General features: G+C 40.5%; 1 protein-coding gene across 5 annotated transcripts in view; it reads left to right on the top strand.

The window, feature by feature from the left end:
• The window catches only part of PHKA1 (phosphorylase kinase regulatory subunit alpha 1), a 119,699-nt gene that overhangs the window by 79,144 nt on the left and 26,044 nt on the right, over positions 1 to 14,511 (top strand). For all 5 annotated transcript variants that reach the window (NM_001165917.1, XM_089323656.1, XM_089323654.1 and 2 more), the window contains 2 exon segments: positions 1,762 to 1,853; positions 2,567 to 2,706. In NM_001165917.1, the coding sequence (NP_001159389.1) occupies positions 1,762 to 1,853; positions 2,567 to 2,706 (232 nt within the window).

Raw genomic sequence — 14,511 nt, 5'->3', positions numbered from 1 at the left:
TTAAAGATTTATTTTATTTATTTAAAAGGAATAGTAACAGAGAGACAGAGAGACAGAGAGAGAGAGAGGGAGAGAGGGGGAGAAAGAATCTTCCAAATGGCTGCAATGGCCAGGGCTCAGCTAGGCTGAAGCCAGGAGCTTGGAACTGCATCTGAGTCTTCCACATGGATGATAGGGTCCCAAATTACTTGGGCCATCTTCCACTACCTTCCTAGATGCATTAGAGATGCAGGATCAGAAGTGGAGCAGCGAGGGGCCGGCTCTGTGGCATAGTGCGCTAAGCCTCACTCCGCCTGCTATGCTGGAATCCCATATGGGCGCCGGTTTAAGTCCCAACTGCTCCTCTTCTGAATCAGCTCTCTGCAGTGGCCTGAGAAAGCAGTTGAGGATGACCTAAGTGCTTGAGCCCCTGCACCCATGTGGGAGACCTGGAGGAAGCTCTTGGCTCCTGGCTTCAGATCAGTGCAACTCCAGCCATTGCAGCCATCTGGGGAGTGAACCAGAAAATGCAAGACCTTTCTCCCTGTAACTCTACCTGTTAACTAACTAAATAAATTCTTTAAAAAAAAAAAGAAATGGAGCAGCTGAGACTTGAAGCAACACTGTTAGGTGATACTGGGGGTCACAAGCAAAGGCTTAATCCAATGCATCACAACACCAGCCTCCAGCTGTAACTTTTACAGTTATTGTTCTAGCAATGTAGAGCTATATTTGTCATACAGTACTCACTCTTCACAGTTTGGCCATTATCTTCCCGACCTACCCTCCTCCAGTAGTATTTGCAATGGAGGATATCTCCTACTACATTTTGCCAGGAGTAGTCATGGTTCCTAAGAGTGTTCAGAGACTCCATGGTAGCTGCATATGAAAGGAGAAAAGGGCTCCTTGGCCACGGAGAGGACCTGAATATTAACATTTTACAGATAATAAGAATGATTGAGATGCATGCTCTTGCTACCTAAAACTTGATTGACTATTACTAACAAATGATATTAAACATGAACATTGGGGAATCACTAAGCATTCATAATGGGGAAATACTTAACATACCCTTGGGGTATGCCTCCTGGAGAAAAGACTTATGTGAAGAGAGAAACTTTATTAATTTATACTTCTTGATTGCAAATCAGTAAACTTGAGCTTAATTCCCAGCTCTGCTACTTACTTACTTGAACAAGTAAGTATCTGTATCTCTCTTTCTGTATCTGTAAAATGGTGAAAATGACCAGAAAGTCTCTCCTTAGAGTTTATGGTAAGTATTTCAACAATGGACTGTAAGCAAAAAAAAAATCTTAGGAATATCTTAACGTTGGTCAGCCACTATATTTTTTCATTTCCTAGATAGTATCATTCATCCACATATTCTAGGGAAATCCAACTGCAAGCAATCGGATATTCTCCTTGGAAAGCTAGAAAATATAAAACATAATGATGTTCTATCTGTTATATGTGATATTCTATCAAAGTATCGATAATAGCACCATTGTGTTATTTATTATATTAGTAATTTTAATTTCTTATGTGTACATCTTTATGTTATAATTCTAGAAATTCAATTCAAAATGTATTTATTGATTAGTTGGACACTATTTAAATTATCTAATATTCATATTTTTGTTGATACTCCCAAGAAGGGAGAAATTTGTCATTCTTGTTCTATAAAGAATTGACCCATATGTGACCTCGTTGTTTGGGTCAACCATACATTTTTATTTGTCTTCTAATTATCTAACCTTTCCCATAAATGTCAACCTCTTGCAGATGTTCACATGTATCTTCCTACAAAGTTATTTCAGGCTTCTCGCCCTTCACTCAACTTACTTGACTCATCTCATCCCTCACAGGAGGACCAGGTAAACTTGCACATTAGATATTTCCATCAGCTTTTTGCAAAACTACTGCCTTTGTGGAAAATAATATAGCTACTGTTAGTAAGTAGTGGTAGGCAAAATGCTATCCTGGTGAAGATACATGTCCTTTTCAGTTCACATTTGAAGTGAGCAAGTTTTTCTTTCTTTTTCTTTTTTTAAAAGATTGATTTGAAAGGCAGAGCAGCAGAGATTGAGGGGGAGAGAGAGAGTGATAGAGCGATCTTCCATCTGTTGATTCACACCCCAAGTGGCTGCAGCAGCCAGAACTGGGCTAGGCCAAAGCTAACAGCCAGAAACTCCATCCTTGTCTCCCACATGGAGGGAGGGGCCCAAGCACTTGGGCCCTCTTCCACCGCTTTCGCAGGCACATCAGCAGAGAAAGAGCTGAATGGGAAGCGGAGAAGCCAGAACTTGAACTGGTTGGTACTCTGACATGGGATGCCGGGTCATAAGCGGCAGCTTAACCTGCTATGCCACAGCACCAGCCCCAGACAAGTTTTTCTAATCAAGCTTTAAGAAAACTAGATTGCTGTGTCATACATGCTGAAGGCCTCATTATTTTCACTTTGCTTTTCATTGACATTGAGAGAATGCTTATGGAAAAGGTTTGGGGGTAAAAAGATGACTCATTCTAGGGCATTGTTTAAGTTGAGCCCTGATGGACTTAATTCTTTTCACCATTTCTCAAACTCAAGGTTCCAACTGTTCGTGTAGAAGTACATCTTCCTAGAGACCAGTCTGGGGAAGTGGACTTCCAGGCACTGGTTTTGCAGTTGAAGGAGACGTCAAGCTTACAGGAGCAAGCTGATATTCTCTACATGCTGTATACTATGAAGTAAGTGATGCAGATTTTCAACTTACTTTAATGTTCTCATAGAGAGGAAGTATGGCGTAGTAAATAGAGCCCAGCTCTGCAGTTTCACTCATCTACATTGGAACACAGTTTAACAACCTACACATTATGGGGTTTTAAAGCCTCAATTATCCTCATTTGTAAAATTTGGGTTAAACTTGCCTCAATAACTGCTAAGTATTATTATCATTATTATGGTTTTTATTTAGCTTCCATTTTTTGATAAAATCTATAAAAATTCTTAACCCAAAAGAAGAAAGAATTTGGAGGCTTATAGGAAAAATAAAACAACAATTCTGAGTGCTATATACTTTGTATCCACATGTCTCAGGTGCAGTATGCCCAAACTGGACTTTCTCTTTCCTGTTCCCTACAGCCACTTACAAAAATAACCTTCTCTTTTCATGTTGTAGTCACCATAAGTAGGCAAGACAGATCCCTGTTCCCTAAATTTAGTTTGGAGCTAAGACTGATGATGCTGTACAGATACCAAAAAGGAGTATAGTGTTAACTACTCACTTAATGGGCTTTCTGGAAAGAGCAGAGAAGACTCCCAATTCACTCTCCAAGAAGTTTGAGAGATCAGAGAAAGGGTGCTGGATTTTGAATTATACTAGGATTAGGGGCTGTGGCTATCATGAGTATTCTCACTGGCACCAAAGAAAGGAGCACATGGACTTGCCTATCACCTTCTCAGATATAGGGACAAAAGGAAAGGCAAATGGTGGGGCTGGAAATCTATCATCAGTCAGATATCAAAATTGGAGTCAAAGTCTCTTAAATTCTCCATCTCCATTTTTGGAGCTAACACTTACCTAACCATCAAGCTGCTACCCATGTCCAGTTAATCACCAACTCTTTCCAGCCTTACCGCTAAATACCTTTTTCTATTTCTAGTATTGCTGCCTTTATTCAAGCATTTATTCTCTCTTAGGCAAAAGTGAAAAGAGAAATGAATACTTATGGATCCATCACCCAGCTGGAACAGTAACAATTGTCCCTCAGTATCCGTGAGGGATTGGTTCCAGGACCCCCTGCATATACTAAAATGTATACATGCTCAAATTTCTTATACAAAATGGTGTAGCAGTTGTATATTACTTACACATATCCTCCTATATACTTTAAAGCATCTCTAGATTATTTATAAATCCTACTACAATGTAGATACTATGTAAATAGTTGTTATGCTGTGTTGTTTAGAGGATAGTGACATAAAAATCTGTACATGTTCAGGAAAGATGCATTTTTTAGTACTTTGGATTCATGGTTTGTTGCAGTACAGGGGGCTGATCATGTTACATGTATATTTTCACTCTTTTCCCCTTAGATTATTTTGAAAAATATACCATATATTATATCATTTTATTCTTTAACATTTCAGTATTATTTCTAAAAGATGAAGAATCTCTTAAAACATAGCCACAATGGGACTAATGCTTCTGGAAAAGATGAAGTAGATGCATTTCTCCTGGGATCTTCTGCCAACTCCAGGAGGATAGTATTTGCATAACAGCTATAACAGGACTCTTAAAGGTGTAGAGAATGAGGCAGACCAGATAAGGACCTCAGAATCCAAGAAATAACAGGGCAATGAAGTCCCACAGTTTTCTTTTTTGCTTCATATGACCTATACTGGGTCATGAAGAAGCCAGCAACCTGAAAACAACAATGGGCAGAGAAAACAAAAGTCCCAAGGAAAAAACCTGTCCTTTCTAAACTAAAGACTAGGGAAGGGGCAGTCTAGCAAGATAGACAACTTTCAGACAATAATTGTTCTACTCCAGCCAAGTATCATAGGAAAAAACTGTGGTCCTACTGCTGTCAACAAAGGCTAAGTGGGAAGTCCAGACTTTACTCTTGTCCAGTTATAACAAGACAGGCACTGGTCTATATTTCTACTGCCATCTTATGTCAGTGAAAGTGAAGTAGCACTTTGGGACTTTAATATTCTCTGAGTTTAAAGAGCCCCCCAGGTTTCAGTGGAGACCACATAGAGAGCCTGACTTCCATCCCTACACTATGGTAATGGGGTACCCCTCCCCTTTTCTGCTAGATGGTATCAGAGGAAGCCTAGTACAGTCAGGACTTCCACTGTCATTCAGTGGTAATGTAGTAAGTATATTGGTGGAGGCCACATAGGAGCTAAGTTTCCACCCCTGCTCAGCAGTAATGAGGCACCCTTCACCCTATCCATGAAGGCTAAATGAAAAACCTCAACTTCATCCCTACCAGACAATAATAAGGCAGCATCCCCTTTTCCCTTATAGTGCAGTGTCAGAAAGGACCTGTTAAAACAAGATTTAAATAAGATTCACATTTCTACAATATTAGTACCTTGAATGTCTTAGATACCATTGACAACCATTGTCACACCAAGAACCATCTCAACTTGAATGAGAGAAATCGACACCAACATTAAGATGATACAGAGGTTGGAATTAACAATCAAGTATGAACACCTTTGAACCAAACAGAATATACAAAGAGGAACCAAATGGGAAGTTTTAGAAATGAAAAATACAATAACCAAAATGAAACAGCAAAATATAGAGGACAGAGGTAGAAGCAGTGGCTTGAAGACAGAACACCAGAGATTACTCAATCTGAACAACAGAGATACTTAGACTAAAAAAGAATGAATAGCTCCACAAGGACATGTAGGACTATAAAACAATAGCTACAATTCCATTATCATGTATAAAAATTTTAAAGCATTCCTCAATATCATCAAGCATCTAGTTAGTATTCAGATTTCTCTATCTCATAAATGTGTGTTTTGCAGTTGATTTGTTTAATTCACGATGCAATGAAGGTCCACATATTGTACTTGGTTATTTTATGTTCTCAGCATTTTTAACATCTAAGCTCTCCTTTTTTTTTTCTTAGACAATTATTGAGAAAGTGAGTTGCTTGTCCTATAGAATTTTCCACATTCTTCATTTTTTCAATTGCATACCCAAGATAATGTTCAAACATGTTCTTCTCACTTTAGAGTTACTTGTAAATTGATAGATCTAAAGGATTGATAAACCCAGGTTTAATTTTTTTTAGGAAAGACAACTACATAGGTGGTGCACTGTACTTCCTATTCTATCATACCAGGAGGTACACAATATATGATAGATGCTCTTTTTGTCCTGCTAAGATTGGTCAGATGTTGTTAGCCTTTTCTGGCCATATGTAATTATGGCCTTTTAGCTTTTCTCCTAGTGGTTTTAGTAATCATCAATGGTCATTTCCTGGTTTCATTATTTCATTAAGGATGTCGAATCCTGGTTTGGTTTTTTAGTTCTATACAACGCTCTTTTAAAAAAAAAAAAAGATTCATTTATTTATTTATTACACAGAGAGAGGAGAGGGAGAGAGAGAGAGGTCTTCCATCCAATGATTCACTCCCCAGTTGGCCACAATGGCCAGAGCTGTGCCAATCTGAAGCCAGGAGCCAGGAGCTTCTGGGTCTCCCACGCAGATGCAGGGGCCCAAGGACTTGGGCCATCTTCTACTGCTTTCCCAGGCCATAGCAGACAGCTGGATCGGAAGTGGAGCAACCAGGTCTCGAACGGGCACCCAAATGGGATGCCGGCGCTTCAGGCCAGGGCGTTAACCCACTTCGCCACAGCGCCTGCCCACAATGTTCTTTTTAATGTGCTCATCTTACCAAGTCGCTTCCAAATTTAAAATTGTTCAATTGCTTCCCTGAAGCAGAGGAAGAAATTTTAAAACCTTAATATGGTCTGCAAGATAAAGTTCATGCCTACCCTCCAGACTCCTCTCTCACCATTCTGTGTTCTATGATTGATAATCCAAGCAACACAGAAGTGTTGACAGTTTTCCAGTGACACTGTGCTGTTCCTCATTTCTGTGTATTTGCTCATGTTATTCTCTCCATAAACTTTTCTAAACTCTCTTGTTCACCAGACTGACTTTGTATTCATCTGATAAAATTCAGTTCATAATACATCCTCCAAGTAGTCATCTCTGAAATCTTTTCCTCCTCTACCCCCTGTTCCATTGGTAACCCCTGTAATGTGCTGTACAGACCACTAATATGTATATAAGGATACTTCAAAATTTTATGGAAAATGGGATTAAAAGATAAGTTTATTTTGAAATTATGCTTTCTAGGGGTCTTCAAAAAGTTCATGGAAATGCATGTTATAAAAAAAACTATGCATGTATTGCAAAAAGTTTTGCACCAATATCTTTCAATTCCACTTTGCACTAACTTTTTAAAGTACCCTTATATTTTCATGCTTTATTTTATGTACATATCTCAGCCCACTAGACTATATTCATGATCAGTGACTGTGTTTTATTTATCTTTGTAGACTCAGAAATTAACACACTGCTTGTCTTATAGTATGTTCTCAATATGGTTGGTCAAATGAACTACTTTCTTCACTTAATCTTTATACTTTTCCTATGAGGTAGTTGGTAACTATATTTTGTAAAGATGGAGACACTGTCTCAGGGAGGTTTAAACAGCTTGCTCAAGGTCACATACCGAGGGAAAGAGATAAGATTAAAAACCTTGATCTCTAATTTCAAAGCCCATGTTTCCATCAAACCGTGCAATTTAGCAAGTTAACTGAAAAAGACACAGGTCTTCCTATTAACTGAAAAACACCAAAAGTAAAATTTTACACATCCAGCTATTTTAAAAATTACCCAAATACACAGATTTTTTTCCCATTTAGGGCATGCCTGCTTTGTATACTCCTCAAAACTCCACCCCACATCTACCACTGATAGATAAGCCCCAGGTCATGAATACTCCAAATTACTGGTGCCCTTCAGAGATCCACAACCCAGACACTCCCTGCAGTCCGCTGAGGAATATCACCTAGGCATGTAACACCCTTCTCCTCCCCTTCTTGGACTTCCCTTGCCTTTCTTCCCTTCTCATTAATAGAACCTGGACCATAAACCTTTGAACAAGCTCATGATGTGAAGGAATTCCTGTCTGTTGCAACCCTGTCCAAGTCCATCCAATAAAGCAAAGAGGCATTGAGTATGATTATTTATTTATTTGAAAGACAGTTACAGAAAGAGGCAGAGACAGAGAGAGAGGTCTTCCATCCGCTGTTTCACTCTCCAAATGGCCGCAACAGCCAGAGCTGCGCCATTCCGGAGCCAGGAGCTTCTTTCCGGTCTCCCACGTGGGTGCAGGGGCCCAACACCTTGGGCCATCTTCTACTGCTTTCCCAGGCCATAGCAGAGAGCTGGATCAGAAGTGGAGCAGCCGGGACTCAAAATGGCGCCCATATGGGATGCTGGCACCGCAGGCCAGGGCTTTAACCCACTGCACCACAATGCCGGCCCTAGAGTATTATTATTTTAATATCTCTATTTCCTTTTTAATTTTGTGGTAGGGCACTTTATTTAACAAGGATCTTTTGAGCACTTACGATGTGTCAAACACATACTAAAATTCAGAGTAATGAAAAGGTAAAGAAGGTTGAAAAGAGTTAAGGAAAAAGGACAGAATGATTGTAGTTTAAAAAGAAATTAAAGATTTAGAGGAGTAGTAGAGATGGGCAAATAAGGAAAGTTTTACACAAGGCGTTCACGCTTTCCCACCAATTCAGTTGATCCATGACTGACTGCCCTCTTCTGCTTCCAACACGTGACTTTTTTTCATCTAATCCTGCATATACTGATTTCCCCAGGGCATCTGAGTAACTGTAATCCCCCTAAAACTAGTACCCCATGTAATACCAAACCACTTTGAGTAGATTGTGTGAATAGAAGAACAATCTGGCACTGCGACTAAATAGTAGGCTAAGCTTCCACCTGCGGTAGTGCCGGCATCCTGTAGGGTGCCCGTTCATGTCCCAGCTGCTCCTCTTCCAATCCAGCTCTCTGCTACGACCTGGAAAAGCAGTACAAGATGGCCCAAGTGCTTGGACCTTTACACCCACATGGGAGACCTGGAGGAAGCTCCTGGCTCCTGGCTTTGGACCAGCACAGCATCAACCATTGCAGCCATTTGGGGAGTGAACCAGCAGATGAAAGACCTCTTTCTATGTCTCTCCCTCTCTCTCTCTCTGTAACTCTGCCTCTCAAATACATAAAATCTTTTTTTAAAAAAAGAGAGCAGAAGGAGGCCGGCGCTGTGGCGCAGCGGGTTAACACCCTGGCCTGAAGTTCCGGCATCCCATATGGGCGCCGGTTCAAGTCCCAGCTGCTCCACTTCCGATTCAGCTCTCTGCTGTGGCCTGGGAAAGCAGTAGAAGATGGCCCAATTCCTTGGGCCCCTGCACCCACATGAGAAACCTGGAAGAAGCTCCTGGCTCCTGGCTTTGGATGGACGCAGCTCTGGCTGTTGCAGCCAACTGGGGAGTGAACCATCGGATGGAAGACACCTCTCTCTCTCTCTCTCCCTCTCCCTCTCTGCCTCTCCTCTCTCTGTGTAACTCTTTCAAATAAATAAATAAAATCTTTTTTTTAAAAAGGCAGAAGAATAAAAGATGCTATTACCTGTGCTTATTAACAACTAATCCTTCTGTAAATTGTCTGTTCATAACCTTAGTTTATTATATCTACTGGGTTATTTTTGTTTTTCTTATTGACAGCATTAGATTTTACCCTTTTTGTTAGATATACTGCAGACTTTTTGAAAAATAATTTGATTTTTTATTTATGTGCTTTTTCTAATCAGAAGTTTTCTTTACATATGGTTGAATGTACCAACCTTTATCTAAAAGGCAGAGCAACGGAGAGCGAGAGAGATCTTCCATCCACTGGCTCACTCCCTAAATGGCCCTAACAGCTAGGACTGGGCCAGGATGCCAGGAGCCAACAACTCCATCTGGGTCTCTTATGTGATTGACAGATTCCCATGTACTTGAACCATTTTCTGCCGCCTTCCCAGGGACATTAGCAGGAAGCTGAATTGGAAGCAGAGCAGCCAGCATGCAAACCAGCGATGCAATATGGGATGCCGGCATTGCAAGCAGCAGCTTGACCCACTGCACAATGCCAGCCCTGAATATATCAATCTTTTCCTTTCTGACTTCTGGATTTCTTGTCATGTAAAAGGAAATTTCTCTCCTCACAGAACTTAAAAATATTTTGAGGATGGCTGGTGCCACGGCTCACTTGGCTAAGCCTCCGCCTGCGGCGCCGGCACCCAGGGTTCTGTCCCGGTTGCTCCTCTTCCAGTCCAGCTCTCTGCTGTGGTCTGGGAGTGCAGTGGAGGAAGGCCCAAGTGCTTGGGCCCTGCACCCGCATGGGAGACCAGGAAGAAGCAGCTGGCTCCTGGCTTCGGATCAGCGCAGCGCGCTGACCGTGGCAGCCATTTGGGGGGTGAACCAACAGAAGGAAGACCTTTCTCTCTGTCTCTCTCTCACACTGTCTAACTCTGCCTGTCAAAAAAAAATATTTTGAGGCATCTTAAATAATTTTTTTAAAATTTTTACGTATTTAATCTACCTGTAATTTATATCTCTTCCTGCTCAGCATGTCTACAATCAAACTATCTACCACAAGCCTTCTGTTCTTTCTTGATCCTATGCATGGCACCATCATTCTTTCAAGTCACAGAGACTTGAAATTGAGCCATCATCTCTAGCTTGTCCCCTGCCTCTCTGTACAACATCATCACCACCATAGGAAGTCATTGGCCAAATCTACATTCTCTAGGATCTGACTTTCAAATTTATCCACCATAATCCTTTCTCAGACGAGATCGGGCACGTTCTTGGTGGTATGGCCGTAGACCATAATCTTTTCGCATAATATGAATGCTATCACCAAAACACAGCTTATACATACCTACCTCCATGGTATTGGTTTGTGCTTTTGCCTCTGCCTAAAATATTCTCCTGTACCGCACCCCATCTTTACTTTTTGCAGTTCTTTCTGTTCATCAAGGTCTAGTTCATCTAGCATCTCCCTGAAGCTTTTTCCAATTTCTAGTAATAAATATAATATCCCTTGATTCTGAGATCTCATAACACTTCTTTCATATTTTAAAATTTTGTTGTGACAATTGCAAACATAAAGTTCTAAGTATGGTACAAAGACGTTTCTGCATATCCTTTGCCCAGGGACCTCAGATAGTTACACTGAGCTTTTCTCTCCCCCTCTACTTCCCCTCTCCCCCTTTCTTCCTCGTCTCCATTCCCACTCCCCTCCCTTACCTCTTCACACACTCTCTCTCACTCCTCTCCTCTCTTCTCTCCCTCTCTTTTTCACATTGTCATCATCATTATCATCAATGCTCAATCACATATACAAGCAGTCTTCAAAGAATTCATGGAAAATGTGTACTAAAAAAGACTATAGACTTCAATATTTCACACAAAAATAATCTTACCTTTTAATTCAGTTTTTCCATGAATTTTTAAAATACCCTCATATCATTTCTCTGAGCCATTTGAAAGTAAGTGGCAGATATAATCCTCTCTGCCCTTAAATACTTCAGTGTGTATTTACTAAAAACAAACTCTACTACCCAAACACGGAATAAATGCCAAAATCAGAAAACTAATATTAAAAACCATACTATTACCTATCTACAGACCTTATTAAGATTTGTCAGTTGGCCCAGTAATTTATTCATACAAAATAAAATCAAAACCCATCCAGGTTTCTCCACTATCAAGTTGATCTATGGTGCCCTTTGAAATTAAAACATTTCTTGTGGGGATATATTTTGAGACTGTGTAAATATCTTGTTGCATTTCAAACTTTCACTCACTAGTTTTTGTATCCACTGTATGACTCTAAAGTACTTTTCATTTCACATTTTTTAATTTAATATATCAAATAGGTAACACATTCTTATGAATCACAATATTTTAAGTACAAAAGAATATATAGTGGAAGGGTAAAAAGTTTATTTCCTGCCTCTGTTTCCTGATACTTGGTTTCTCACTGGTAATCAATACTGTGTGTGTGTGTGTCCACCCAAGGACATTTTATGCTTATATAGGTAAGTAGAAATATATCTGGATACTCTTACCTGTATTTACCCAGATGGTAGCATAGTATATACAATGTCCTATGTCTTGCTTTTTTGAGCTAAAATTATATATCATTATATATCATTAAGATCACTACATATGTGTTCTAGCTATCACTATCTAGCAAATCACTGCAAAACTCAGTGGCTTAGAATAAGATTTAAAATTGTTTAATTATCTGAGGTTTGCCTGGGATCAGCTAAAAACATTCTCATTTATGGTCTCTCATTCAGGTTTGGTCAGACAGTATCTGGTGCTGTAGTCATCACAAGCCTTGCTCACTCCTGTATCTCGCAGTTGATACTGGCTGTTGCATAGAACCAGATTACCTACAGCTGGAACACCTATAAATGACCTCACCAAATGTGTCTCCATTTTATCCACATCCTCACAGTGTAATGATGACTAGGTTCTAAGAATAAGTGTCCCAAGAAAGGAGTAGGTAGAAATCATTACTTTTTATGACCTTTCCTCAGAAATGATATAGCATCACTTTTGCCTAAATCATGGGCATGTCTGGGTATGAGGGGAGGGAATGCAGATCCCACCTCTTGACAGAAGGATTATGGGAGTCACATTGTAAGAAGAGCATTGGGTGAAAAATTGTTGTAGCCATTTGGGAAAATACCATCTGCCTCAATCTACACCTACCTACTTCCTTAATAGTTGTATAGCATTCTATTATTTAAGTATGTCATAATTTATTTAACCAGTCTTCTATTGACTGTCATAAATAATACTACAGCACACATTTCACATGTGTGGAAGGAATTTATCCCACAGATAAGCCTGAAATGGAATTGATGTATTAAAAAATGTAAGTGTTGTTCAAGTGTACAACTGATTGGCTTTTTTTTTTTTTTTTTTTTTTTTTTTGACAGGCAGAGTGGACAGTGAGAGAGAGAGACAGAGAGAGAAAGGTCTTCCTTTTTGCCGTTGGTTCACCCTCCAATGGCCGCCGCTGCAGCCGGCGCACCGCGCTGATCCTGGCAGGAGCCAGGAGCCAGGTGCTTTTTCCTGGTCTCCCATGGGGTGCAGGGCCCAAGCACCTGGGCCATCCTCCACTGCACTCCCTGGCCATAGCAGAGAGCTGGCCTGGAAGAGGGGCAACCGGGACAGAATCCGGCGCCCCAACCGGGACTCGAACCCGGTGTGCCGGCGCCGCAAGGTGGAGGATTAGCCTATTGAGCCACGGCGCCGGCCCTGATTGGCTTTTAATACATTCACAGTTTTATGAATCCTTCACTATGCATTTTAGAATATCTTCATTACCCCAAAAAGAAACCCACTCTCCTTATCCATCAACCCCAATCCCTTCAACCCTCTAGCCTTACACAACACTAATCTTTCTCTCTATAGATCTGCCCATTTTGGACACTTTATATTAATGGAGTCACTTCTTTCATTTAACAAAATATTTTCTGTTTAGTGATTTATTTTTTCCATGTTTTAATTTTCACATTAAGTAATTTTTAATATTTTCCCTATTCATATCATGGGTAAATATTATATGCATGCACATATAATCATTGTCATAAATCCCACATTTTGTGATATTACTGTTTTCCAATTTTTACTTACTTATTCAAGAGACAGAGAAAGAGACAGGGTATAGAGTAAGAGAGAGAGCTTCCATTCTCTGGTTCACTTCCCAGATGCCTGGAAAAGCCAAGACTGGGATGAGCCAAGGTCCAGGGTCAGAAATTCAGTTCGGGTCTCCTATGTAGATGGCAGGAGCCCAGTTACTTGAACCATTCCTGCTGAACCATTAAGTCAAATGCCCACCCCAGCATAGTATTTTCAAATTCTATCTATGTTGTAGTATGTATCAGTACTTCATTTCTTTAATTGCCAAATACTATCACCTGCATATTTATACCACATTTTATTTATCCATTCTTCAGTTTATGGACATTTGAGTTTTTAGCACTTTCTGGCTATTACATATAATGTTGTGTAAGCATTATACATAGACATGAATAATATATATCATGGACAATATGTTTTCATTTCTCTTGAGTATATAACTAGGAGTAGAAATTCTAGATGATATGGTAACTCAATGGTTAATCATTTTAGAAACTATCAAGCTATTTCTTGCTTTTTTTTTTAAATTCTCTCCTTGTATATTTTTTAAAAAAGATTTATTTATTTATTTGAAAGTCAGAGTTACACAGAGAGAGGAGAGGCAGAGATAGAGGTCTTTCATCCGTTGGTTCACTCCCCAGATGGCCGCAACTGGACAGAGCTGCACTGATCTGAAGCCAGGAGCCAGGAGCCAGGAGCTTCTTCTGGGTCTCCCACGCGGGTGCAGGGGCCCAAGGACTTGGACCATCTTCTACTGCTTTCCCAGGCCATAGCAGAGAGCTGGATCAGAAGAGGAGTAGCCGGGACTAGAACCGGTGCCCATATGGGTGCCGGCACTGCAGGCCAGGGTGTTAACCTGCTGCGCCACAGCACCAGCCTTCTGCTGTTTTAAATAAATATTTGTAAATAGTCCCCTACATGGAATATCTCAATTTTCACTCACAAAGTTATATAGTGAGAGTACTTGTTTTCCCAAAGCCTTGATTAATGAAATTTAATCAATCTGTGGAACTTTCTGACAACCTGTTCTATGGATTCCCATATATGTTGCATTGTTAAAAAGTCCTCTTAGGGAGCCGGCGCTGTGGCTCACTTGGTTAATCCTCCGCCTGTGGTGCCGGCATCCCATATGGGCGCCAGGTTCTAGCCCCGGCTGCTCCTCTTACAGTCCAACTCTCTACTGTGGCCCAGGAGGGCAATGGAGGATGGCCCAGGTGCTTGGGCCCCT

The sequence above is a fragment of the Oryctolagus cuniculus genome, chromosome X (assembly GCF_051225735.1).
Source record: "Oryctolagus cuniculus isolate XC-2025 breed Fujian yellow rabbit chromosome X, ASM5122573v1, whole genome shotgun sequence".
NCBI classification, from domain to species: domain Eukaryota; kingdom Metazoa; phylum Chordata; class Mammalia; order Lagomorpha; family Leporidae; genus Oryctolagus; species Oryctolagus cuniculus.
This window is presented reverse-complemented; position numbering and strand designations above follow the sequence as displayed.